At 46.6% G+C, this 20,227-nt stretch overlaps 2 protein-coding genes across 2 annotated transcripts; both read right to left on the reverse strand.

Annotated features, from left to right (window-relative positions):
* Positions 1–14,515: 14,515 nt before the first annotated feature.
* Positions 14,516–15,524, reverse strand: LOC127343200 (uncharacterized). Its single transcript, XM_051369317.2, has one exon. It carries the CDS (start codon positions 15,381–15,383, stop codon positions 14,658–14,660), a length of 726 nt encoding a protein of 241 aa, XP_051225277.1. The 5' UTR covers positions 15,384–15,524; the 3' UTR covers positions 14,516–14,657.
* Positions 15,525–19,089: 3,565 nt separating this feature from the next.
* On the reverse strand, positions 19,090–19,530 carry LOC139838089 (uncharacterized). Its single transcript, XM_071827441.1, has one exon. It carries the CDS (start codon positions 19,528–19,530, stop codon positions 19,090–19,092), a length of 441 nt encoding a protein of 146 aa, XP_071683542.1.
* Positions 19,531–20,227: the final 697 nt, after the last annotated feature.

Raw genomic sequence — 20,227 nt, forward strand, 5'->3', positions numbered from 1 at the left:
AATTGAATCTTCACTATAGTAGGAGAGACAGACACCCGCAAATCCTCTTATGCAATACAAGTTGCATGTCGAACGAGGAACAAGTCTCATGAACGCGGTCATGTAAAGTTAGTCCGAGCCGCTTCATCCCACTATGCCACAAAGATGCAAAGTACTCAAACTAAAGATAACAAGAGCATCAACGCCCACAAAACCATTGTGTTCTACTTGTGCAACCATCTATGCATAGACACGGCTCTGATACCACTGTAGGATAACATTGCATAGAAAACAAAAATTTTCCTACCGCGAACACGCAATCCAAGCCAAGATGCAATCTAGAAGATGGTAGCAACGAGGGGTTTATCGAGTCTCACCCTTGAAGAGATTCCAAAGCCTACAAGAGGAGGCTCTTGTTGCTGTGGTAGACGATCACTTGCCGCTTGCAAAAGCGTGTAGAAGATCTTGATCACAATCCCTCCGGCGCCATGAACGGGCAGCACCTCCGTACTCGGTCACACGTTCGGTTGTTGATGAAGACGACGTCCACCTCCCATTCCAGCGGGCAGCGGAAGTAGTAGCTCCTCTTGAATCCGACAGCACGACGGCGTGGTGTCGGTGGTGGTGGAGAACTCCGGCGGAGCTTCGCTAAAGCACGCAGGAGCTATGGAGGAGAGGGGGGCGGCTAGGGTTTGGGAGGGGGTGGCCGGCCACTTGAGGGGTGCGGCCAGCTTGTGGTCTTGAGGTGGCCGGCCCCCTCCCCTTGGCCCCTCATTATATAGGTGGAAGCCCCAAGTGTTGGACTACAAGTCTCCGAATAAGACCCGAACCCAAAACCTTCCATATGATAGGGAAACCTACCCAAGCTAGGACTCCCACTAGAGGTGGGAGTTCCACCTTCCATGGAGGGGGTGGCCGGCCCCCCTTGGGGGAGTCCACTTGGGACTCCTCCCCCACTAGGGTTGGCCGGCCATGGAGGTGGAGTCCCTCCGGGACTTCCTTGGTGGTTTCTTCCGGACTTTTCTAGAACCTTCTAGAACCTTCCATAGAACCTTCCGCATCATTTTAATTCACATAAAATGACATCCTATATATGAATCTTATTCTCCGGACCATTCCGGAACTCCTCGTGATGTCCGGGATCTCATCCGGGACTCCGAACAAATATTCGAACTCCATTCCATATTCAAGTTCTACCATTTCAACATCCAACTTTAAGTGTGTCACCCTACGGTTCGTGAACTATGCGGACATGGTTGAGTACTTACTCCGACCAATAACCAATAGCAGGATCTGGAGATCCATAATGGCTCCCACATATTCAACGATGACTTTAGTGATCGAATGAACCATTCACATACGATACCAATTCCCTTTGTCACGCGATATTTTACTTGTCCGAGGTTTGATCTTCGGTATCACTCTATACCTTGTTCAACCTCGTCTCCTGACAAGTACTCTTTACTCGTACCGTGGTATGTGGTCTCTTATGAACTCATTCATATGCTTGCAAGACATTAGACGACATTCCACCGAGAGGGCCCAGAGTATATCTATCCGTCATCGGGATGGACAAATCCCACTGTTGATCCATATTCCTCAACTCATACTTTCCGGATACTTAATCCCACCTTTATAACCACCCATTTACGCAGTGGCGTTTGGTGTAATCAAAGTACCTTTCCAGTATAAGTGATTTACATGATCTCATGGTCATAAGGACTAGGTAACTATGTATTGAAAGCTTATAGCAAATAACTTAATGACGAGATCTTATGCTACGCTTAATTGGGTGTGTCCATTACATCATTCATACAATGACATAACCTTGTTATTAATAACATCCAATGTTCATGATTATGAAACTAATCATCTATTAATCAACAAGCTAGTTAAGAGGCATACTAGGGACTCTTTGTTTGTCTACATATCACACATGTACTAATGTTTCGGTTAATACAATTATAGCATGATATATAAACATTTATCATAAACATAAAGATATAAATAATAACCACTTTATTATTGCCTCTAGGGCATATCTCCTTCAGTGTTTGGGTCGCCTTCTCTATAGTGCTACAACAAGACAAATTCAAGGTTGGCGGTGCCGAATTAGTGAGACTGGGTCGCCATGGATGATGTTGCATGTAAGTTTTCTCGTGAAATTTTCTATGTTGCATACGAGCGCTAAAACTGTAACAAACTCGTATGCATTTTGTTGTGAAAGTACATGCGGGAGATGTTACAATGTTATCTAGGCGTTTTCTACAAGTTTTGTTTTTCTTAGTTTATTTGATGTTTTTAGTGATTTAAAAATGTAACAAAATTGTGTGAGTTTTTTTTATGAAAGTAGAGGTGAGATGATGCGATGTTTATGATCCATGTAAAATGCATACATGAAATTTGCACTTTATTACAACATATTACCACATATTTTCATCTTATATAATATTATTCCCATGTTTTATGATGTTTTAGGGGATTTTCTAAACAATCCCCTCTCCTCTGGTTCTAATTATGTATGGCAGAAAATGCCACTTTTTAGTGTGTTTAGAATTACAGGAGCCACGAGACTTCAAAAGGGCAAGGTCAGGGGCCACGCTTCGAAATTTTTGAGACGAACAAAATGAGTTAAAGTGGGCCACCAGGAAATTAACGAGCTGGGAAAGAGGGGGTGGCGCACCCCCTCTAGGCGCACTACCTGGCCTCTTTTGGGCCTCAGGCGTCCGTCTCGCCTCATATTTTTGCGAACCGACATGTTTTGCCCTAAAAACTACTATATATACGACCAGGGGGTTTCGTCGAGGCTACGGCGGGGTAGATCAAAAACACAGAAACAGAAAGTTAGCAGGCCGCCGCCGAAGATCGGAGGGGGGAAACGCTGTCGGAATCGCATCCGGCGGACTCCACCCCTCTTCGGTGAAGGCATCAGCACCATCTTCATCATCTAAAGCAACTCTTCAGCATCCCCTCTGTAATCTCTTGAAAAACATGATGTATGATGTAATATATTGTTTTCCCATGATCTATTGTATCTCTATGTTGATGTTTGAGTAGTGAATTGTTCATGGCAATTGTTATATAGTTTGTTGTTGGCTACATACAAGTATTTGCTATCTTCTATGATGATCTTTTGTATTGATATATGAGTGCACACATATGTCAAGGGGGTGCATAAGGTTATGATCATTGCATGTTGATAGGATGAGGGATATATAGCGGGAGTGACAGAAACCCTGTCCTGATTCTTGGATGCATGCTAGCGGGAGGGGGGTCAAATTATGGGGACCTTTAAACTTACAGCGGTTGTTGGAAATTCTTAGATGCATGTCTTAATAATTCTTAGATGGATTTAGGATCAATCACTAGGGATGTATTTGCTCATATCCATGGCTACACCTATCTATGGCTCCTCTCTAGAAGAAACACTAAAAAGACTATAATGAGCTTCACTAATTGTGTCAACCACACAAATAAAATAGTAGTTTTCCTGAACACTTGCTCTCTTGAGTTACTCCACTCCACTTCACTTCACTTCATCTCATTTTACTTTATTGCACTTTACTTTTGTTGCATTAGTTTTATTTCTTGGAGTTCACTTATTGCATTTTAATTTCAGCACATATAGTTTCGTATTTTTTTTGAGATCAAAGTTGTGTTTATATTAACTCAAACCGGCATGCTCAGATGCCACCAGGTTCACAATCAAGTCAGGTGGAGAACCCACCCAAACCATACAAACATTATTATCGCAGCCTTCCTTAGCTAAAATATGCGCGACACTATTACAAGATCTACGCACATGCCTAATCGGATGTTCAGCAAAGCTCCACAGTAACGACTTCACCTCCTGGATCAGTTGTCCATGAACAGAGCGATCAAAGTCAGTACTTCCCAGTTTTGCCACAACACCCAGGCAATCCGACTCCAGGTGAATCTTATCGATGTTTTGCTCCTTGGCCAGCATTAAGGCGCACTTGCAGGCCTGAAGTTCCGCTTGCTCAGGATCCAGCGCAATTGGCAAAAAATGGCTCGTTCCCACCACAAAGTCGCCATGGTGATTCCGTAGAACCGCGCCAAACCCGCCAACACCTGAGCTTGCGTGAAACCCCCCGTCCGTGTTCGCCTTAAACCATCCTTCGTCCGGAGGAAGCCAGTGCTCCCCATTCCTTGTGCAGCCATCACCGAATTATTTTTCAGGCCATGCCATTCCTCGACCAGGTTCAGAATTCTCCTAGCAATCATGCCCAGATCATCGATAGAGACCTGCTCTCGGGCATCATTCCGAGCCAGCCACATCCGATAAAGAGTCATGATGGCAACTGATACGTCTCAAACTTATCTATAATTTCTTATGTTCCATGCTAGTTTTATGACAATACTCACATGTTTTATATACACTTTACATAATTTATACGCATTTTTCGGCACTAACCTATTAAAGAGATGCCGAAGCGCCAGTTCCTATTTTGTGCTGTTTTTGGTTTCAGAAATCCTACACAGGAAATATTCTCGGAATTGGATGAAACGAAAGCCCAGGGTCTTATTTTTCCACGGAGCTTCCAGAAGACCGAAGAGGATACAAAGTGGGGCCACGAGGCGCCCTCACCATAGGGCGGTGCGGCCAGCATGGGGCCCGCGCCGGCCTATGGGGTGGGGCCCCCGTGCCTCCTCCGACTCTGCCCTTCCGCCTACTTATACTCTCCGTCGCGAAAACCCTATTACCGAGAGCCACGATACGAGAAAAGTTCTAGAGACGCCGCCGTCGCCAATCCCATCTCGGGGGATTCAGGAGATCGCCTCTGGCACCCTGCCGGAGAGGGGAATCATCACCCGGAGGACTCTACATCACCATGATCGCCTCCGGACTGATGTGTGAGTAGTTCATCCTTGGACTATGGGTCCATAGCAATAGCTAGATGTTTGTCTTCTCCTCATTGTGCTATCATGTTAGATCTTGTGAGCTGCCTATCATGATCAAGATCGTCTATTTGTAATGCTACATGTTGTGTTTGTTGGGATCCGATGAATATGGAATACTATGTCAAGTTGATTATCAATCTATCATATATGTGTTGTTTATGATCTTGCATGCTCTCCGTTGCTAGTAGAGGCTCTGGCCAAGTTGATACTTGTAACTCCAAGAGGGAGTATTTATGCTCGATAGTGGGTTCATGCCTCCATTGAATCTGGGACAAAGGTGATGTAAAGTTCTAAGGTTGTGGATGTGCTGTTGCCACTAGGGATAAAACATCGATGCTTTGTCTAAGGATATTTGTGTTGATTACGTTACGCACCATACTTAATGCAATTGTCTGCTGTTTGCAACTTAATACTGGAAGGGGTGTGTTGTGGGTATACTTCATGGGTGTACCATCGACAGTGCCTAGATCCGGCAAGCCCGGGTGGCCCACAGATGGTGATGAGGCATGTGGCCCATCGGGCGGCCCAGTTGCTGTTGATAATGACGGATGATGTCCGGCCCAGGAACAGGGAGCCGGATCCGACCGACCTTGAGGAGGAACCCGGATCTACGATGGCCCATTAAGGAACCTGGATCCGGTACGACGAAGAGAGGAGGGCGGATCCTTGACGTGCACGGCAAGATATTGTACCGTAGTTAGGAAACCTGTATCCGGGTAGGACTCTCCATGTAAACCCTAGATCCGTGCGCCTTATAAGCCGGATCCCGGGAGCCCTAGAGGCACAAAACACAACTCATTGTAACATCGCGAAAGCGCCCAGATAATTCCAGACAAGCAGCAGTAGGCCCTGTCATCGTGCAGGTGTTCCGAAGCTGGGTAAATCGCGTACCACCGTCCCGTGTGCACTCCGCCCTATGGCCCCTACTTCTTCTCCCCCTCGTGAGGATCCTTCCTCCGAGGTACCGTCGATTAGGCAACGACAGGGTGCGGATGCTAACCCGAAGGTGGACTTTTTAGGCATAGATGCATGCTGGATAGCGGTCTATGTAATTTGTCATAATGCCCTAAGTAAATCTCATATTAGTCATCATGATATGTATGTGCATTGTTATGCCCTCTCTATTTGTCAATTGCCCAACTGTAATTTGTTCACCCAACATGCTATTTCTTATTGGAGAGACACCACTAGTGAACTGTGGACCCCGATCCATTCTTTTACATCTGAATACAATCTACTGCAATCATTGTTCTCTGCTGCTCATTGCAAACAAACATCATTTTCCACACCATACATTTAATCCTTTGTTTACAGCAAGCCGGTGAGATTGACAACCTCACTGTTAAGTTGGGGCAAAGTATTTTGATTGTGTTGTGCAGGTTCCACGTTGGCGCCGGAATCCCTGGTGTTGCGCCGCACTACACTCCTCCGCCAACAACCTTCACGTGGCCTTCAGCTCCTACTGGTTCGATAACCTTGGTTTCTTACTGAGGGAAAGTTGCTGTTGTACGCATCACACCTTCCACTTGGGGTTCCCAACGGGCGTGTGCTTTACGCGTCATCAGCAACGGCGACCTCTTTGTCGGGAAGCTTACCTAGCCAATCGAGTAGCCAGCTCTGCAGCTCCCGAGGACGTTGCACGTCCGAGCATGGGCCATGCAAACTCAACCCCGAGAGACCTCTGACAAGCTCCCAAATCCGTGCCGAATGCGGACACCTCCAGAAACGGTGAAGCAAAGACTCCTCCCGGTGACACACAATACATTTGACACCCGCCTTGATATGACGTCTGTGTAGTTCTTGCCCCACAGCTAGTCCATTCTTTGCGAGGCGCCAGACATGGATCTTTGCCTTGCCCGGAGCATCCGCGCCCCATAAAGCAAGCCAGCCCCTGTGTTCCTCAGACGAGGTAGAGCTGCCCACCTGGTTGGCCTCCCCATCCTTTAGCTGCATTTTCAGATGGTAAGCCGATTTGACTGTGAAGACTCCATTTTTGGTGTAATTCCATGCAATATAATCCTCGGATCCAGCGTGACCTACGGGCGTCTTCACAATATCTGCGACATCACCATAAAAAAACATCATTTAGCAGTGCCTGGTTCCAGCCTTGGCCATCTGGGAGCAGTAGTTCATTGACTTTCAAAACCTCCTTGTCAGGCTTGTGACCCAGTGGCCACTTCAGACCTGCTCGAGGTATCCAATTTTCCTTCCAGATATCGATATTTTCTCCATTCCCAATTCTCCACACCAACCCCTCCTGAAGAAAATCTCTACCGTGCATTATAATCTTCAATGTGAAGGAGGCAATTTTCGGACAGTTCGCATTCATCACCTCACCACCCTTGAAATACCAGGCGCGTAACACACGAGCACAGAGGGAGGATGGATTCGTCAGAAGTCGCCACGCCTGCATGGCTAACATCGCCTGGTTGAAAGCAGCGTAGTCTGTAAACCCCATTCCTCCCCTTCTTTTCTGTTTGCACATCTTATGCCAAGCGATCCAAGGAACCTTGCGTCTTCCCTCAGCTGGACCCCACCAGAAATTCGTGGCAATTGAGGTGAGCTTGCTGCACGTCTTGTTAGAAAGTCTGAAACAACCCACTGGAAACGTGGGCACAACTTGCAGAACTGACTTCACAAGTGTCTCCTTACCCTCCATCGAAATCCCCTGTCCCTTCCAGCCCCTGACCTTGCTCCAAGACCTGTGCGGGAGGTACTGAAAAGCCCCCTCCTTCGACCGTCCAACCACAGTTGGTAGCCCTAGGTATTTTTTGGAGAGAACCTCAGAGGTAATGCCAATAACATCTTTCAGTTGCTCGGTGGCGTCAGGGCACCCTTTCCCGAAATAGATAGACGACTTCTGCATATTCACCTTCTGGCCTGAGCACTCCTCATAATCTTGTAATATTCCATGTAGAACCCCAAAATTTTCCTCACTCGCCTCAAGGAAAACGACGCTGTCGTCGGCAAAGAGAAGGTGAGTGTTTGTAGGCCCCGGTGCCCCAAAGGAGACACCTGAGATCTTCTTTTGCAGTTGTGCTTGACGGAGTAGCACTGAAAAGCCTTCCACACAGAACAAAAATATATAAGGCGATAGAGTATCACCCGGTCGGAGCCCCCTGGATGGGACAAAGAATTGAGATAGACCGCCATTTAACTTCACTGAAAACCGGGCGGACGTGACACATCTCATGACCATTGTAACCCATGCACTCGAGAAGCCTAGCTTCATCATCATTTGTTCCAGAAAAACCCACTCAACCCTGTCGTAGGCCTTCATCATGTCGAGTTTAACCGCACAAAGTGGTCGCTTCCGTTTCCTCCTTCTTATAGCGTGCACACACTCATATGCTATTAGCACATTGTCAGTGATTAGTCTACCCGGCACAAAGGCACTCTGTTCCTCCGGCACAAAGGCACATATAGTTTCGCAGTAAAAACCTCTTTACACACAAACACCATACCTCCTAGCTTCGCATAGAAGGCCATATAGTGGGTTATAGGGCTTTAGAGAATAGATAGTTTACCTTCAGCTCCTCGTGGGTTCGACATTCAAATATTTATCGAATTGTATTGCGGTGATCCCCTGCACCTGGGGGTTATCAGTTTATCCGGAGATTTCCTAGAAGTTTTGGTTTCTCAGAATCTTCAAAATGCTGCGAACACATGTTTTTTTTATTGCAAGCATGATTTTAGTTGAAATAGATGGTTATTGTTGTTGCAAATTAACGTGCGGCGAAAAAAGTTGCTTAACCACTTTTTAGTTGCAAGAAATACATATAGTTAGTTGTTGTAAACGTTAGTGACTTTTGGTTACTTATTGGTGATTTTTGTGTCAACTATCTTTTTTTATTGTCAGTTCTTGCAGCATTTAAAAAAACTATCACTACGATTTGGTGCAATAGTATATTTTTTTGCAAGCGGGATGATTGATTTTGTTCCAATACTTGGCATGACTCGGACTTGCCTGCCCTATGGTGACATTGTTTTGCTATAAATATGATAAACTGCGTGGGGAAGGGATACTCCCTTTCCGTTTAAATGCATAAGCTTAGTATAGCAGGTTGATTTTTTCAAATACTAGGGGCTAAAATGTAAAAGTCTATTGCGTCTAATTCTGGCCATTGGATGGTGATTAGATGGCGTAGACACTAATAGAAAAAGAGGTTTCCGTCCAGCCCTATTAATCCCCAAAATATTCGAATCGCGACCCGCGACCAAAGGTCCGGGCCCAGTGGGCTCGGTCGACAGCTGGGGGACGGGAGGGGCTTTAGGCCAACCGCGACTAAAGGTACTCAGGCCTGGCCCGAAGGCCTTTAGTCGCGGTTGGCCAGACCAACCGAGACTAAAGGCCATCCCTATAAATGCAGCTCAACACACTTCACTTAGCCATTTGGTGCCACTTTCTTCACAATCTTCACAAGGGGTGGTGGGTTTGCTTTTGATTCCTCTTATGCACACAAGGTGTTCGATGAAATGCTCGAGAGCATGAAAACAAACATGATATGAAGTGTCCGAGCCACACTTGAGCTTTCTCATTTATTTTTTCCTCCCCGATCGCGGTTAGCAACTTGAACCTTTCATTTGTCATGGATAACATATGTATGTGTGTAGTTCATTGTTTAATTTCTATTATTTGTAGCTAGTTAGTTTAACAAATGCATGATGGTTAATTATATACTTTATATAATAATAATGCAGATAAATCGGTAATGGATGTATGGTAACCGACTCTTCGACGAGTTTATTACGGGTTTGAAAGATTTTCTCGTAGTGGCTAATGCGAACAAGCATGTGGGTTTTGTTATCTGTCCATGTGCTGCATGTAAGAATCAGAAGGGTTACTCTACCTCAAGAGACGTTCACATGCACCTGCTTTAGCATAGTTTCATGCCAAGCTATAATTGTTGGACCAAACATGAAGAAAGAGAGGTTAGAATCATCGATTGGCTCATCGATTGTCCCAACAACCGATTCTAAAATCGTGATATTGTTTACAATCAAATCTATCACTGCTCTTCCCCGAAAAAAAAAAGCCTGTCGCCACTCTCTAGTGTCTTGATTTCAAGTTATTCCACATGTCAACTTTGATCAAAGCACTAGCCCCCTATTTGACACGAATTGGCCAGCCCAGACAATCCCCAATCATGGCTGCCTCGCGCACGCGCGGCCGGCAAAGGACCATGTCGTGCAACCGAAGAGACCTCCGCCGCGCCTTGTGTCGCCACTCTTCTTCCCCGGCCGACCGACTCGACGGATCACGTTCACGTATGGCTACTCGGCTTAATTTTTCCCAGCTAGCCTAGCGCGCGCATCATGACGAGGCCACCGCACTAGACGCGTACACCAGCTAATGCTCGTAGTGGTAGACTCGTAGTGGCCTTTTGTGCGTCCTAGCTTAGCAAAGATAGAGTAGCTTAGCTTAGCAGCAATAAGTGTCCTGCCGGTGCTCGCGCTAGCTAGCTTTGCCGTCCGAAAGTGCAACTTCTTTTAACCTTGGGAATCAGGGTCGATGGGTTACATCTGATTTGATTCTTAAAACTGAAATCAAAAGGAATCAAATCGCCCAAACTAAGAGCATCTTTAGTGGATGGTGTATCCGGCCGTGTAAAGCAAATATACACGGTTGAGGTCTAAAATTGCTCTCCAACGGAACGTGTATCCGGCCGTGGGAACCATCCACGTCCATCCACGACGCTACTGGACGTGGAAATAAACACGTCCTGACCACACTCGTGGGCGTGCAACCGCTGGCTCCCGCCCCCGTCCGGAGCCCATCAGAAGGTCACCGAAATAGACCGCCGCCCGCCAGCATCGGCGTCTCCCAGCCGCCGCTGCTGGCCGCCGCCGCCCTCTTGTAGGTATCGCGTCGTTCTCTTGCCGGGCCTCTCCCTCCTCCTCTCCGCCGGAGTAGCCGGCCGGAGATGGAGGGGAGATGGCGCCGGAGTAGGTAGATTTGCTAGGTTTAGCGGCAATTTGCCGGTAGTGGGTTGTTTGCCCGGTAGTGGAAGCGATTGGCGAGATCTGGGCGCCTGGATCTCACCATCTTTAGGGTTCTTCTGGTTTCTTCTCCTTCTCCGGTGGTCGGAGGGGAAAGGAGAGCAGGAGACCGACGCTTCCTTCAATAAAGATACGGCGGTCGTCTTCCTGCTGCAGCGCGGAAGCGGTGGGCGGTGCCTTTTCCTGGCCGACCTCGGAGGCGAGGGGGAAAAGGTGCGCTTGTCGGGGAACATCGACGTCGACAAGCTCCTGGCCGGCCGTGGAGGCGAGGAGGAGCATAGCCACGTCGTCACCATCCTCTCTGCTTCTTGGAGGGTGTATCTCTGCTGCTTCTGCTGTGGAGGTAGCACATCGATGTTGTTCCTCTCGGCCGGCCATGGAGGCGAGGGCGAGGACGGCAAGGATGATGCTGCTTCCACACGCTCGAAGCGGCAAAACAAGTGCGTGCCCAAGTGGTGCTTTGGAGCTGCGTCCTCTTCGTCGATGGGTTACATCTGATTTGATTCTTAAAACTGAAATCAAAAGGAATCAAATCGCCCAAACTAAGGTTAGGTATGAGGAAGTCGCTCATTTCCCCTTCTCCCCTCTCTCAACAGTGAACAGTACCTGACCCCTTCTTCTCTCTAGCCGGTCCTCTCCCTCCTCCTCTCCGCCGGAGTAGCCGGCCGGAGATGGAGGGGAGATGGCGCCGGAGTAGGTAGGTTTGCTAGAGTTAGCGGCAGTTTGCCGGTAGTGGGTTGTTTGCCCGGTAGTGGAAGCGATTGGCGAGAGCTGGCCGCCTGGATCTCACCATCTTTAGGGTTCTTCTGGTTTCTTCTCCTTCTTCGGTGGTCGGAGGGGAAAGGGGAGCAGGAGACCGGTGCTTCCTTCACTAAAGATACATCGGTTTCCTGCTGCAACGCGGAAGCGGCGGGGGCGGTGCCTTTTCCTGGCCGGCCTCGGAGGCGAGGGGGAAAAGGTGCGCCTTCCGGGGAACATCGACGTCGACAAGCTCCTGGCCGGCCGTGGAGGCGAGGAGGAGCACAACCACGTCGTCACCATCCTCTCTGCTTCTTGGAGGGTGTATCTCTGCTGCTTCTGTTGTGGAGGTAGCACATCGATGGTGTTCCTCTCGGTCGGCCATGGAGGCGAGGGCGAGGACGGCAAGGATGCTGCTGCTTCCACACGCTCGAAGCGGCAAAATAAGTGTGTGCCCAAGTGGTGTTTTGGAGCTACGTCCTCTTCGTCGACGCTGTTGCTGGTGCGGTGTTCTGCCAGGGAAGCTCACCAACGGGGGACATATGCCGGCGTCACTGCCCTGCCCCTGCCTCTTATGGCCGATTGGCGGCCCTTCTCCTGGAGATCTGACTTCCCATGGACCAAGCAGTCCAATGGGAAGAGCTACCGCTTCCGCCAAGACGTTGGACCGACTGGTTCGTCCCCGGCGCCGGTGTTCATTCGGCAGAGTAACTCGACGACGAATCCCTTCTGCGGTGCTAAGCGTCGAGGACCTAATCGCGTTTTCAAATCTTTTTGCGAGGTCTTCTATGTAATAGTTCGGTCCTTATCTAGAAATCCCTGATCTGTAGGGGCTTTTCTGCATTTTATTCCCGCCACCTGTTTAATACTAACAGCTTCTAGGGTCTTGACCCTACCCTTGTTCAAAAAGGTTAGGTATGAGTATTAGTGGTAGTGACCTCATCTGTACGTATGTTTGCTGGTTGGGTTAGGTTAGCAGCTTTGCGCGCGCAGCGGCAGTCGCAGTCGAGAGCTTGTACGCGTTGCCCTGCTTGTTGGCCTACTTGACGGATGGATACATGGATGGGAGCCGTGACAAGGAAGCCTTAGGCATGTCACGCATGAACAGTGCGGTGACATGCACCGTAGGCCGTTGGATTGAAAATGAACACACAAGATCAAACACTGTAGCGCGCGACTGTAGATGGTCCTGTAGCGAATGTACTGTAGCAATGTCCTGTGCCAATATCCTGTAGCAAATGCACTGTAGATGGTTCCTGTAGCAGTGATATCCTACCATATATTCTAGATCCGACGGTGAGAAAAGGGGTGCATGTCACCGCACTGTTCACACGTGACATGCCTTAGGCATGTCAACCCATCAAACCCAGCTCCAAAGAGTGAAATTTGAAGGAGCTGAACTCCAAGTAGCACGTAGAGGCGACCGGGTTATTTCTTATTTGGATACATCAGCAAAATTCTCGCTTATCATAGTCATAGGTGCATTCTACTGCTACTGTAATCTTCTCGAAAAAAAAATACTAGTTGTAGTGATATACAGAAACGGAGAATGTCACGTTTGTAGTGTTGTACACGTAAACGGGATGAACTGTTCTATACTTGTACATATATCGTACTACTGCGGACTTTCATGGACATCACTGAAACGATCTCGACCTTAAAAAGGGGAAATAGTCTCTATTCTGACGCCTTCACGTAGAGATTCTCTTCTCTTCACGACATGAAGATTAAGAATCAAGGAGACATTGAGGCATGAAATTATTTATACTACCACATATACTACAGAATATTAAAAACTACTGCGACATCATGGTATCAAATACATCTTTCACTATCCTCCTCGAAATAGACTTTCGCCCCGCTTTATAAATAAAGCCACACACGGCCAAACCAATACAAGGTAGAGAGGAAAACCTCTTACAAAGCAGACCACAAAAATAAAATGAAAGTACAGGAGATGCCACACCCTCCACAATACAACCGAAACAACCGACTAAAGTTGAGACCCCGTCTCCTTGTGAAGCCACCGGACATCGTCATCTCATACCACCAAGTTGTTGCTGGGAAGGGCCACCTGCCCTCCCGCTCCGGGCCGTGGAGAGCCGATCCTGCCAGCAGCCAACAAGTACCGAGAACGAAGACCACAATGTCACGTGTAAAAGATAAGAGGCCGCCGAGTCCGCCCTACGTCGGGACTGAGAGCACCAAAAGAGGATCTGAGCATGCTCGCCGATGACGACGAGGGCAAGCCAAAGGTACCCAAGCTCCACGACGACGCCCCCAAGAGGGTGATGACGCTAGGCGCCGCTGCCGTCGAGACCGAGAACGGTCAAAGGTTTTCACCCGGAGCTCTAGCATGGGGGAGCGACCACAACGGTGCCCCCAAGAGGGACACGACACCCACGGGCGCCATCACTGTTGCGCAAAAGTGATGGGCTTTTGCACGAAATCAACTCCCAACACACCAAAGGAACCATGGGCAGCCCGCCGACACCAAACAAAGCCTGTGAGACATGGTCTGGGAGCTGCCACTGTCGAAGCAGCACTAACGCCCGGAAAGCCCGCCGCCCACTCCACGCCATCCCCATGACCTAGAGGTAAAGCCACCGCCACCGCTACATCGCCCGCCGGAGAGCCGACCGTGCAGTTTCCAGGGCTGTAGATTCACCAAATCTAACGACATACAAAATTCTCGCCATATAATCATTATTTGAAAATGTAGAAATATTGCTGTTAGAACAGCCTAAAAAAAAGCGGCAGCTCTGACTGAAGGATGAAGCAATCAGACAACCTATAAACACACAAAATATATTTCTCCTACAATATCATATTATTATGTCTCTCCTACAATATCATATTATTTGAGATGCTAAAGTTCGTTTCAAATACTATACCATTCTAATTTATAAACACACAAAATATATTTCTAGCCCTACGGAAACACAGTATCCAGTATGCACATGAAAACAGACAAGACAGTACGGACAAGAGAGAAGAAGAAAAAGGAAAGAAACGCATTAAAACGGGGGATAGCTCCGCCGTAACCCACTGACGTTGGCGAACAGCCCGACAAGCTCTTGCTTGTACGGCAGATACGATCTCCTCCGGCCAGCAGCGCCGCCGCCGCCTCCCCCTCCTGCTCCTCCACCACCTTTGCTGTAATAGCTTCGTCCACGGTCACCGGCGCTGACAGCTCCGTCCCCTTTCCGGCGGCTCTCGTCCTGGTTGGGAGGCCCAGACCCTGAGCCAGCGCTGAAGAACACGAATTTCTCCTTGCCGTCGCTGTGGCTCCGGCCCACGAAGCGGTCGCTGATGCTGCGCCACCGGAGGACCGACCCCGTGGAGGCGCTCTTGCGGCACACCCGAGGGGACGCCGGAGCGGACTGCCCGGGCGCCCAGAGGCAGTAGCTCTCCGGCGCCACGCCCTCCAGCTCGCCGCCCACTTCGTCCGGCGGCGCCGGCGGTGGTCGTTCCTCCGCGTCCCTCTGCCTCGCACGGAAGTCCCGCTCCTCCAGCAGGAGCCGCCCCAGCGGCAGCCGCACGGTGGCCGTCTCCGGCGCCGGCGCCGGGGGGGACGGGGGCCGGCCGAAGATGGGGTACACGGGCACGATGCACCCTTCCGCCGCGAACGGCAGAGCGGGGAAAGTGAACCCGCGGCCGTCTTCATCTCCCTCCTCCTCGCCGGCGACGGCGACGTAGTCATCCGCAGATTCCGGGAGGTTCTGGTGGTCTCTGTCCTCCATGACTCTCTCCTCGCCTTTTGCGGTTTGAAGGATGGCTAGATAATTTGATCGGTGGCTTTCCTTTTACTTGGCTGGCCTGGGTCGGGGTTCCTTGTTTGTATCGGCCTGAGCCGGTGGCGGCGGGAAGTGAAGGGAGGGCGATGTGGCATGAGCGCGCGATGCAGATAAGAGGGAGCGCAGCTGCAAGCTGACTGGTGGGCCGTACCAAGCTTTGGTTGGCAGCGTGGGACACGTGTCGTCGCGCGGTAAGGTGTGAGTGAGCAAGTTCTAGAAGTCCGAGAAACACGAAGTGAAAGGTAGTTGGAGCCATACATATCTGATGCATCCGAGTTATACAAAAAAAACATTGGATCAATCAAGGTTTTAACGAATTTGCTAGTATTTGCTATGTTTCATTTCACTACACCCAAAAAAATGTAGCAAGATCGGCCCAAATTAGCAGGGTGTTGTATGAAATTTAGTGTTATTATGTTTAATGAATATACGTGTACTATGTTTTTCAAATTTCTGTTGTTTTTATTTTGGTACAAACAACCACATCTCACTAACTTATATGACCAATCAGATTCTAGTCCACTATGGTCTATGGGGCGTTTGACCAAGCGGAGCTTGACCAATAGTTGCCAGTCACTTAATCAAGAGCCCATAAAACTAATCCTAGATGTTACAATATTTCTATATAGTACGGAGAACACTTTGTCTAACCACGTTGCGTACAAAATTAAAAATAACAGAAATTTAGATCTCTCAACAACCTCTCTCTCGAACTCTAGATCTCGCAACACTCCATTGTATCCACCATGAGCCATAGATCGCACCCCCGATCTCTCCTAAGTTGTGTCTAAGCTCAAGAGTGGTAGTTTCGCCCAAAAAAATTTATGTGTCGCATTCCACTACACTCTAAAAAGTGTAAAATGTAGCAAGACCGACGTTAACACAACACTCATATGTAATTTTTTATTATTGTGTTTAATTAATATATATGAGCATAGTGTTTTTAAAATTTATGTTCTTCTTTTTGAATCAAGCATATTCTTCATAGGTTCTGCGTCGCCGGCAATGGCCTAGCCGTGGTCCTTGCGAATGATCGCTCCAGCTATACCAGCTCCACTTGAAAAGTAGGCCGCGTCTGATGTCTCCCAAGTGGAGGAGATAAATTGTGGTATATTTCAATAAAAAAAGGTTTTCAAACCCAAGATAAGTTGAAGGTATTGATTAGGAAGTTTGATAAGTAAAACAATTAAAGATGCATTGGTTTTGTATTTTAGGTGTATAGTTTACAAAAAAAGTAAATTACTGAAAGTAAATTGCAATACAGTAAATGTTTTTTTTCAGAGAATCAATCCAACAAGAGGACAAGCTCAAGTGTTTGTGTTCTTATATGTGACAAGCGTTTCCAAAGGCGGCATGGATTACTTAGCAAGAAGATTACTAACAATATGGTAAGTATCTTGTCAATTTTTGTTCTTATTGGACTGAGCCTAAATTAGGTGCATCCAACTGAATGAGCAAGTACACCCCTTATGGTGGGTCCTATGGCCATTTTCAGGAGCAAATATAGGAATCATTAACACATAAATGTCCCACCATAGCACTTAGTACATGGGTCCCTGATATTAGTCCCTCCAATGAACTTGAAGTATTGGAATATAGTTTCTATCATTCTGCCCCTTTCAACCCTCTTCACTGCATTAAAGTGCAGCAGTATGAGCCCAAATTGGTGAAGTAGTATGCACTCGACGTTCGCATACGTAGAAATCATTGGCAATTCATCCTATGCCATCGAGAACATGGGGACCTACTAACAACAGTGAAACATGGTATGGATCAGTTGCATATGAATTACAACAAAATCTGAAAATATAATCTATCCACAAAATAAAGACAAGTTTCCAATCACAATCATGCAAAAAAGCACTTAAGCAATATATATCTAGGGTTCAATCAATCACAAACTATTAGGGGGTCGAGGTAGATCTTGGAGATGGATATGGTGCTGATGTTGGGGATGATGTTGATGGAAATGCACCCCCTACACCAAGGAGGAGTGGTGATGGCGATAGCCACAATTCCCCTTCTTTGAGGTTCCGGAACAACATAATTTACCCTCTCCCGGAGTAGGGAGATGGCTTTCGCCTCTGCCACCTTAGTAAATCATCGGAAATATATGGCGTAGATTTTCTCGTGAAACGGAGGCGTCTGTTAAAGGGAGAGTCAACACGATGCTCGAGGCCCGAACGGGCCTAGGTGGCGTGGCCTAGCAAGGTTGCCGCGCCATCTGATCTCTTTCAGCCCCCATGGCTCCTCTCGCGTGCTTCTTTTGTCTACGGTCCTTCTCCTGATGAAAAACTTTTGTGGTATTTTTTCTCGAATTATTTGGATTCTAGAAGATCCCTGAAACAACAAAATACGAAAAAGAAGGTTTTATGCCTCTTATAAAGTAAATACCGATGAAGGGGACTTTGTAGGAAAGTATCGTAAATCATCTAAAATGCAGAAACAATGGTAATGAAAATATAATTCTAAAGTGATCATAGATGCTGCTATTATGATGATACAAAATACACGTATCAACTCCCCCAAGCTTGAACCTTTGCTCGTCTTCGAGAAAATAAGAGAATAGATCATGCATCAATAAGCTTATGGTTTATCAAGTAAATACTCATCAACTTATTAATGTTCACTTGTCTCAAGATATTTATAAAGTATCAACCATGCAAATGAGGGAAACATACATAGATGCTCTAGCAACTACGTACACCTTACTTTTTAATATTAATGACTATTGTATGTTGGAAAATTAATTGAACCATCCTCAGTTTTGCATTTGTATCATAGGTATCCACTATGCTTATCTTGATGTTATTATTGAATTCACAAAAGAGATAAACACCCATGAGATAACTAGTTAAAAGAAAAGAGTTTTAATAACAAGATTGACATGAAGTTCAATTATGTTGAACACTTTCACCACTTTTGATGGTATCCGTTAATGGTCTTGTTTCTTATTAACCAGTGTAAACGTTTTTTTGAAGGCTAACACGTGTAAACTGTATTCATGGATCTTTCAATCATGTTATATGGTCTAGTCAACTTTTGTCTCGCACTTTCCATGGCTAACTGAATGCTCGGGTGCCTACCTTTCAATCATTTTCCAGTAGAGCATATGTATTCAAATATCCATGATCCTCATCAATTTACTCATTGATTACTAAGTTGAATAAGAGTATCTCATGTCCCCTTGTTATCGTCAGTTCCTAACTCTTTATGACCATTTACCTTGATCTTGTTCCTTTCTTTGTTTATTGCATTCTTGATTATTGAGATATACTCTATTCTTGTCCGACATGCCCAAATTAATTTATTTCAAAGCAAGATGTAACTGAAACTTCTAGATATGATGTGTTCATATACATGAGTGTTACCCATAAATATCCAAATAAGAGAACCATGGATGGAACCAAATTTATATTCATTGGAAAGCACTCGATAAGGGATATATGTTGATGCTTTAAAAGCTTTACAAGCACTATGATAATTGATGACTAACAGATAGAAGCATACTCAACCGAAAAAACATGACTAGATGCAATATGAAAAACTAAAAAGCATTAAAACATTAGGTGAAACTCCCCCAAGCTTGGGTTGTTGGAGTAGATCTTCCCTTCTTCTCTTCCTCTTTAGGTCCGCTTTCCTCATAGTGAGCTTACCACTCCTTGAGCTTCCAGGGATAGGGCCTCCCATTATACAAGGACAGAGGTGGATCGTTGAACTTGGAGGATGCAGCTTCAACAATCTTCTTGAAACAATCTTCATACTCATAGTTCTGGTTCTCCACATCCCACATGAGGGCTTGGAACGTATCTAGCTGTGAGAGGGTGTGTGCATACTTCTCCTCCAGATCCTTCATCTTTGACTCATATGACTCAACCTTTTTCTCCAGCTTAAGATTCATGAAGTGGTGAGCATCAAGACCGCGCTCAACCACATTAGCATACCTAAAAGTGGTGTCCTCCAAAGTCTGCAGCCTCTCTTCCATGGTGCCTCTAGTCTTCGGGACCTTCACTTCATCCACGAGCAGAACCCCGTCCTTGAAACTTAAGGTCTTCAAAGGATACACCACATAGTTGAGGTAGTAATTCACCATGCCCTTCTTTTGGAGTCATCTCCTCCTAGGTTGGTGTTGGAGATATGCCCAAGAGGCAATAATAAATGGTTATTATATAACTTTGTGTTTATGATAATGTTTACATACCATGCTATAATTGTATTAACCGAAACATTGATACATGTGTGTTATGTGAACAACAAGGAGTCCCTAGTAAGCCTCTTGTATAACTAGCTTGTTGATTAATAGATGATCATCATTTCATGATCATGAACATTGGATGTTATTAATAACAAGGTTATGTCATTATGTGAATGATATAATGGACACACCCAATTAAACGTAGCATAAGATCACGTCATTAAGTTATTTGCTATAAGCTTTCGATACATAGTTACCTAGTCCCTATGACCATGAGATCATGTAAATCACTTATACCGGAAAGGTACTTTGATTACATCAAACGCCACTGCGTAAATGGGTGGTTATAAAGGTGGGATTAAGTATCCGGAAAGTATGAGTTGAGGCATATGGATCAACAGTGGGATTTGTCCATCCCGATGACGGATAGATATACTCTGGGCCCTCTCGGTGGAATGTCGTCTAATAGCTTGCAAGCATATGAATGGTTCATAAGAGACCACATACCACGGTACGAGTAAAGAGTACTTGTCATGAGACGAGGTTGAACGAGGTATAGAGATACCGATGATCAAACCTCGGCAAGTAAAATATC

Source organism: Lolium perenne, chromosome 3 (genome assembly GCF_019359855.2).
Source record: "Lolium perenne isolate Kyuss_39 chromosome 3, Kyuss_2.0, whole genome shotgun sequence".
In the NCBI taxonomy this organism is placed as follows: domain Eukaryota; kingdom Viridiplantae; phylum Streptophyta; class Magnoliopsida; order Poales; family Poaceae; genus Lolium; species Lolium perenne.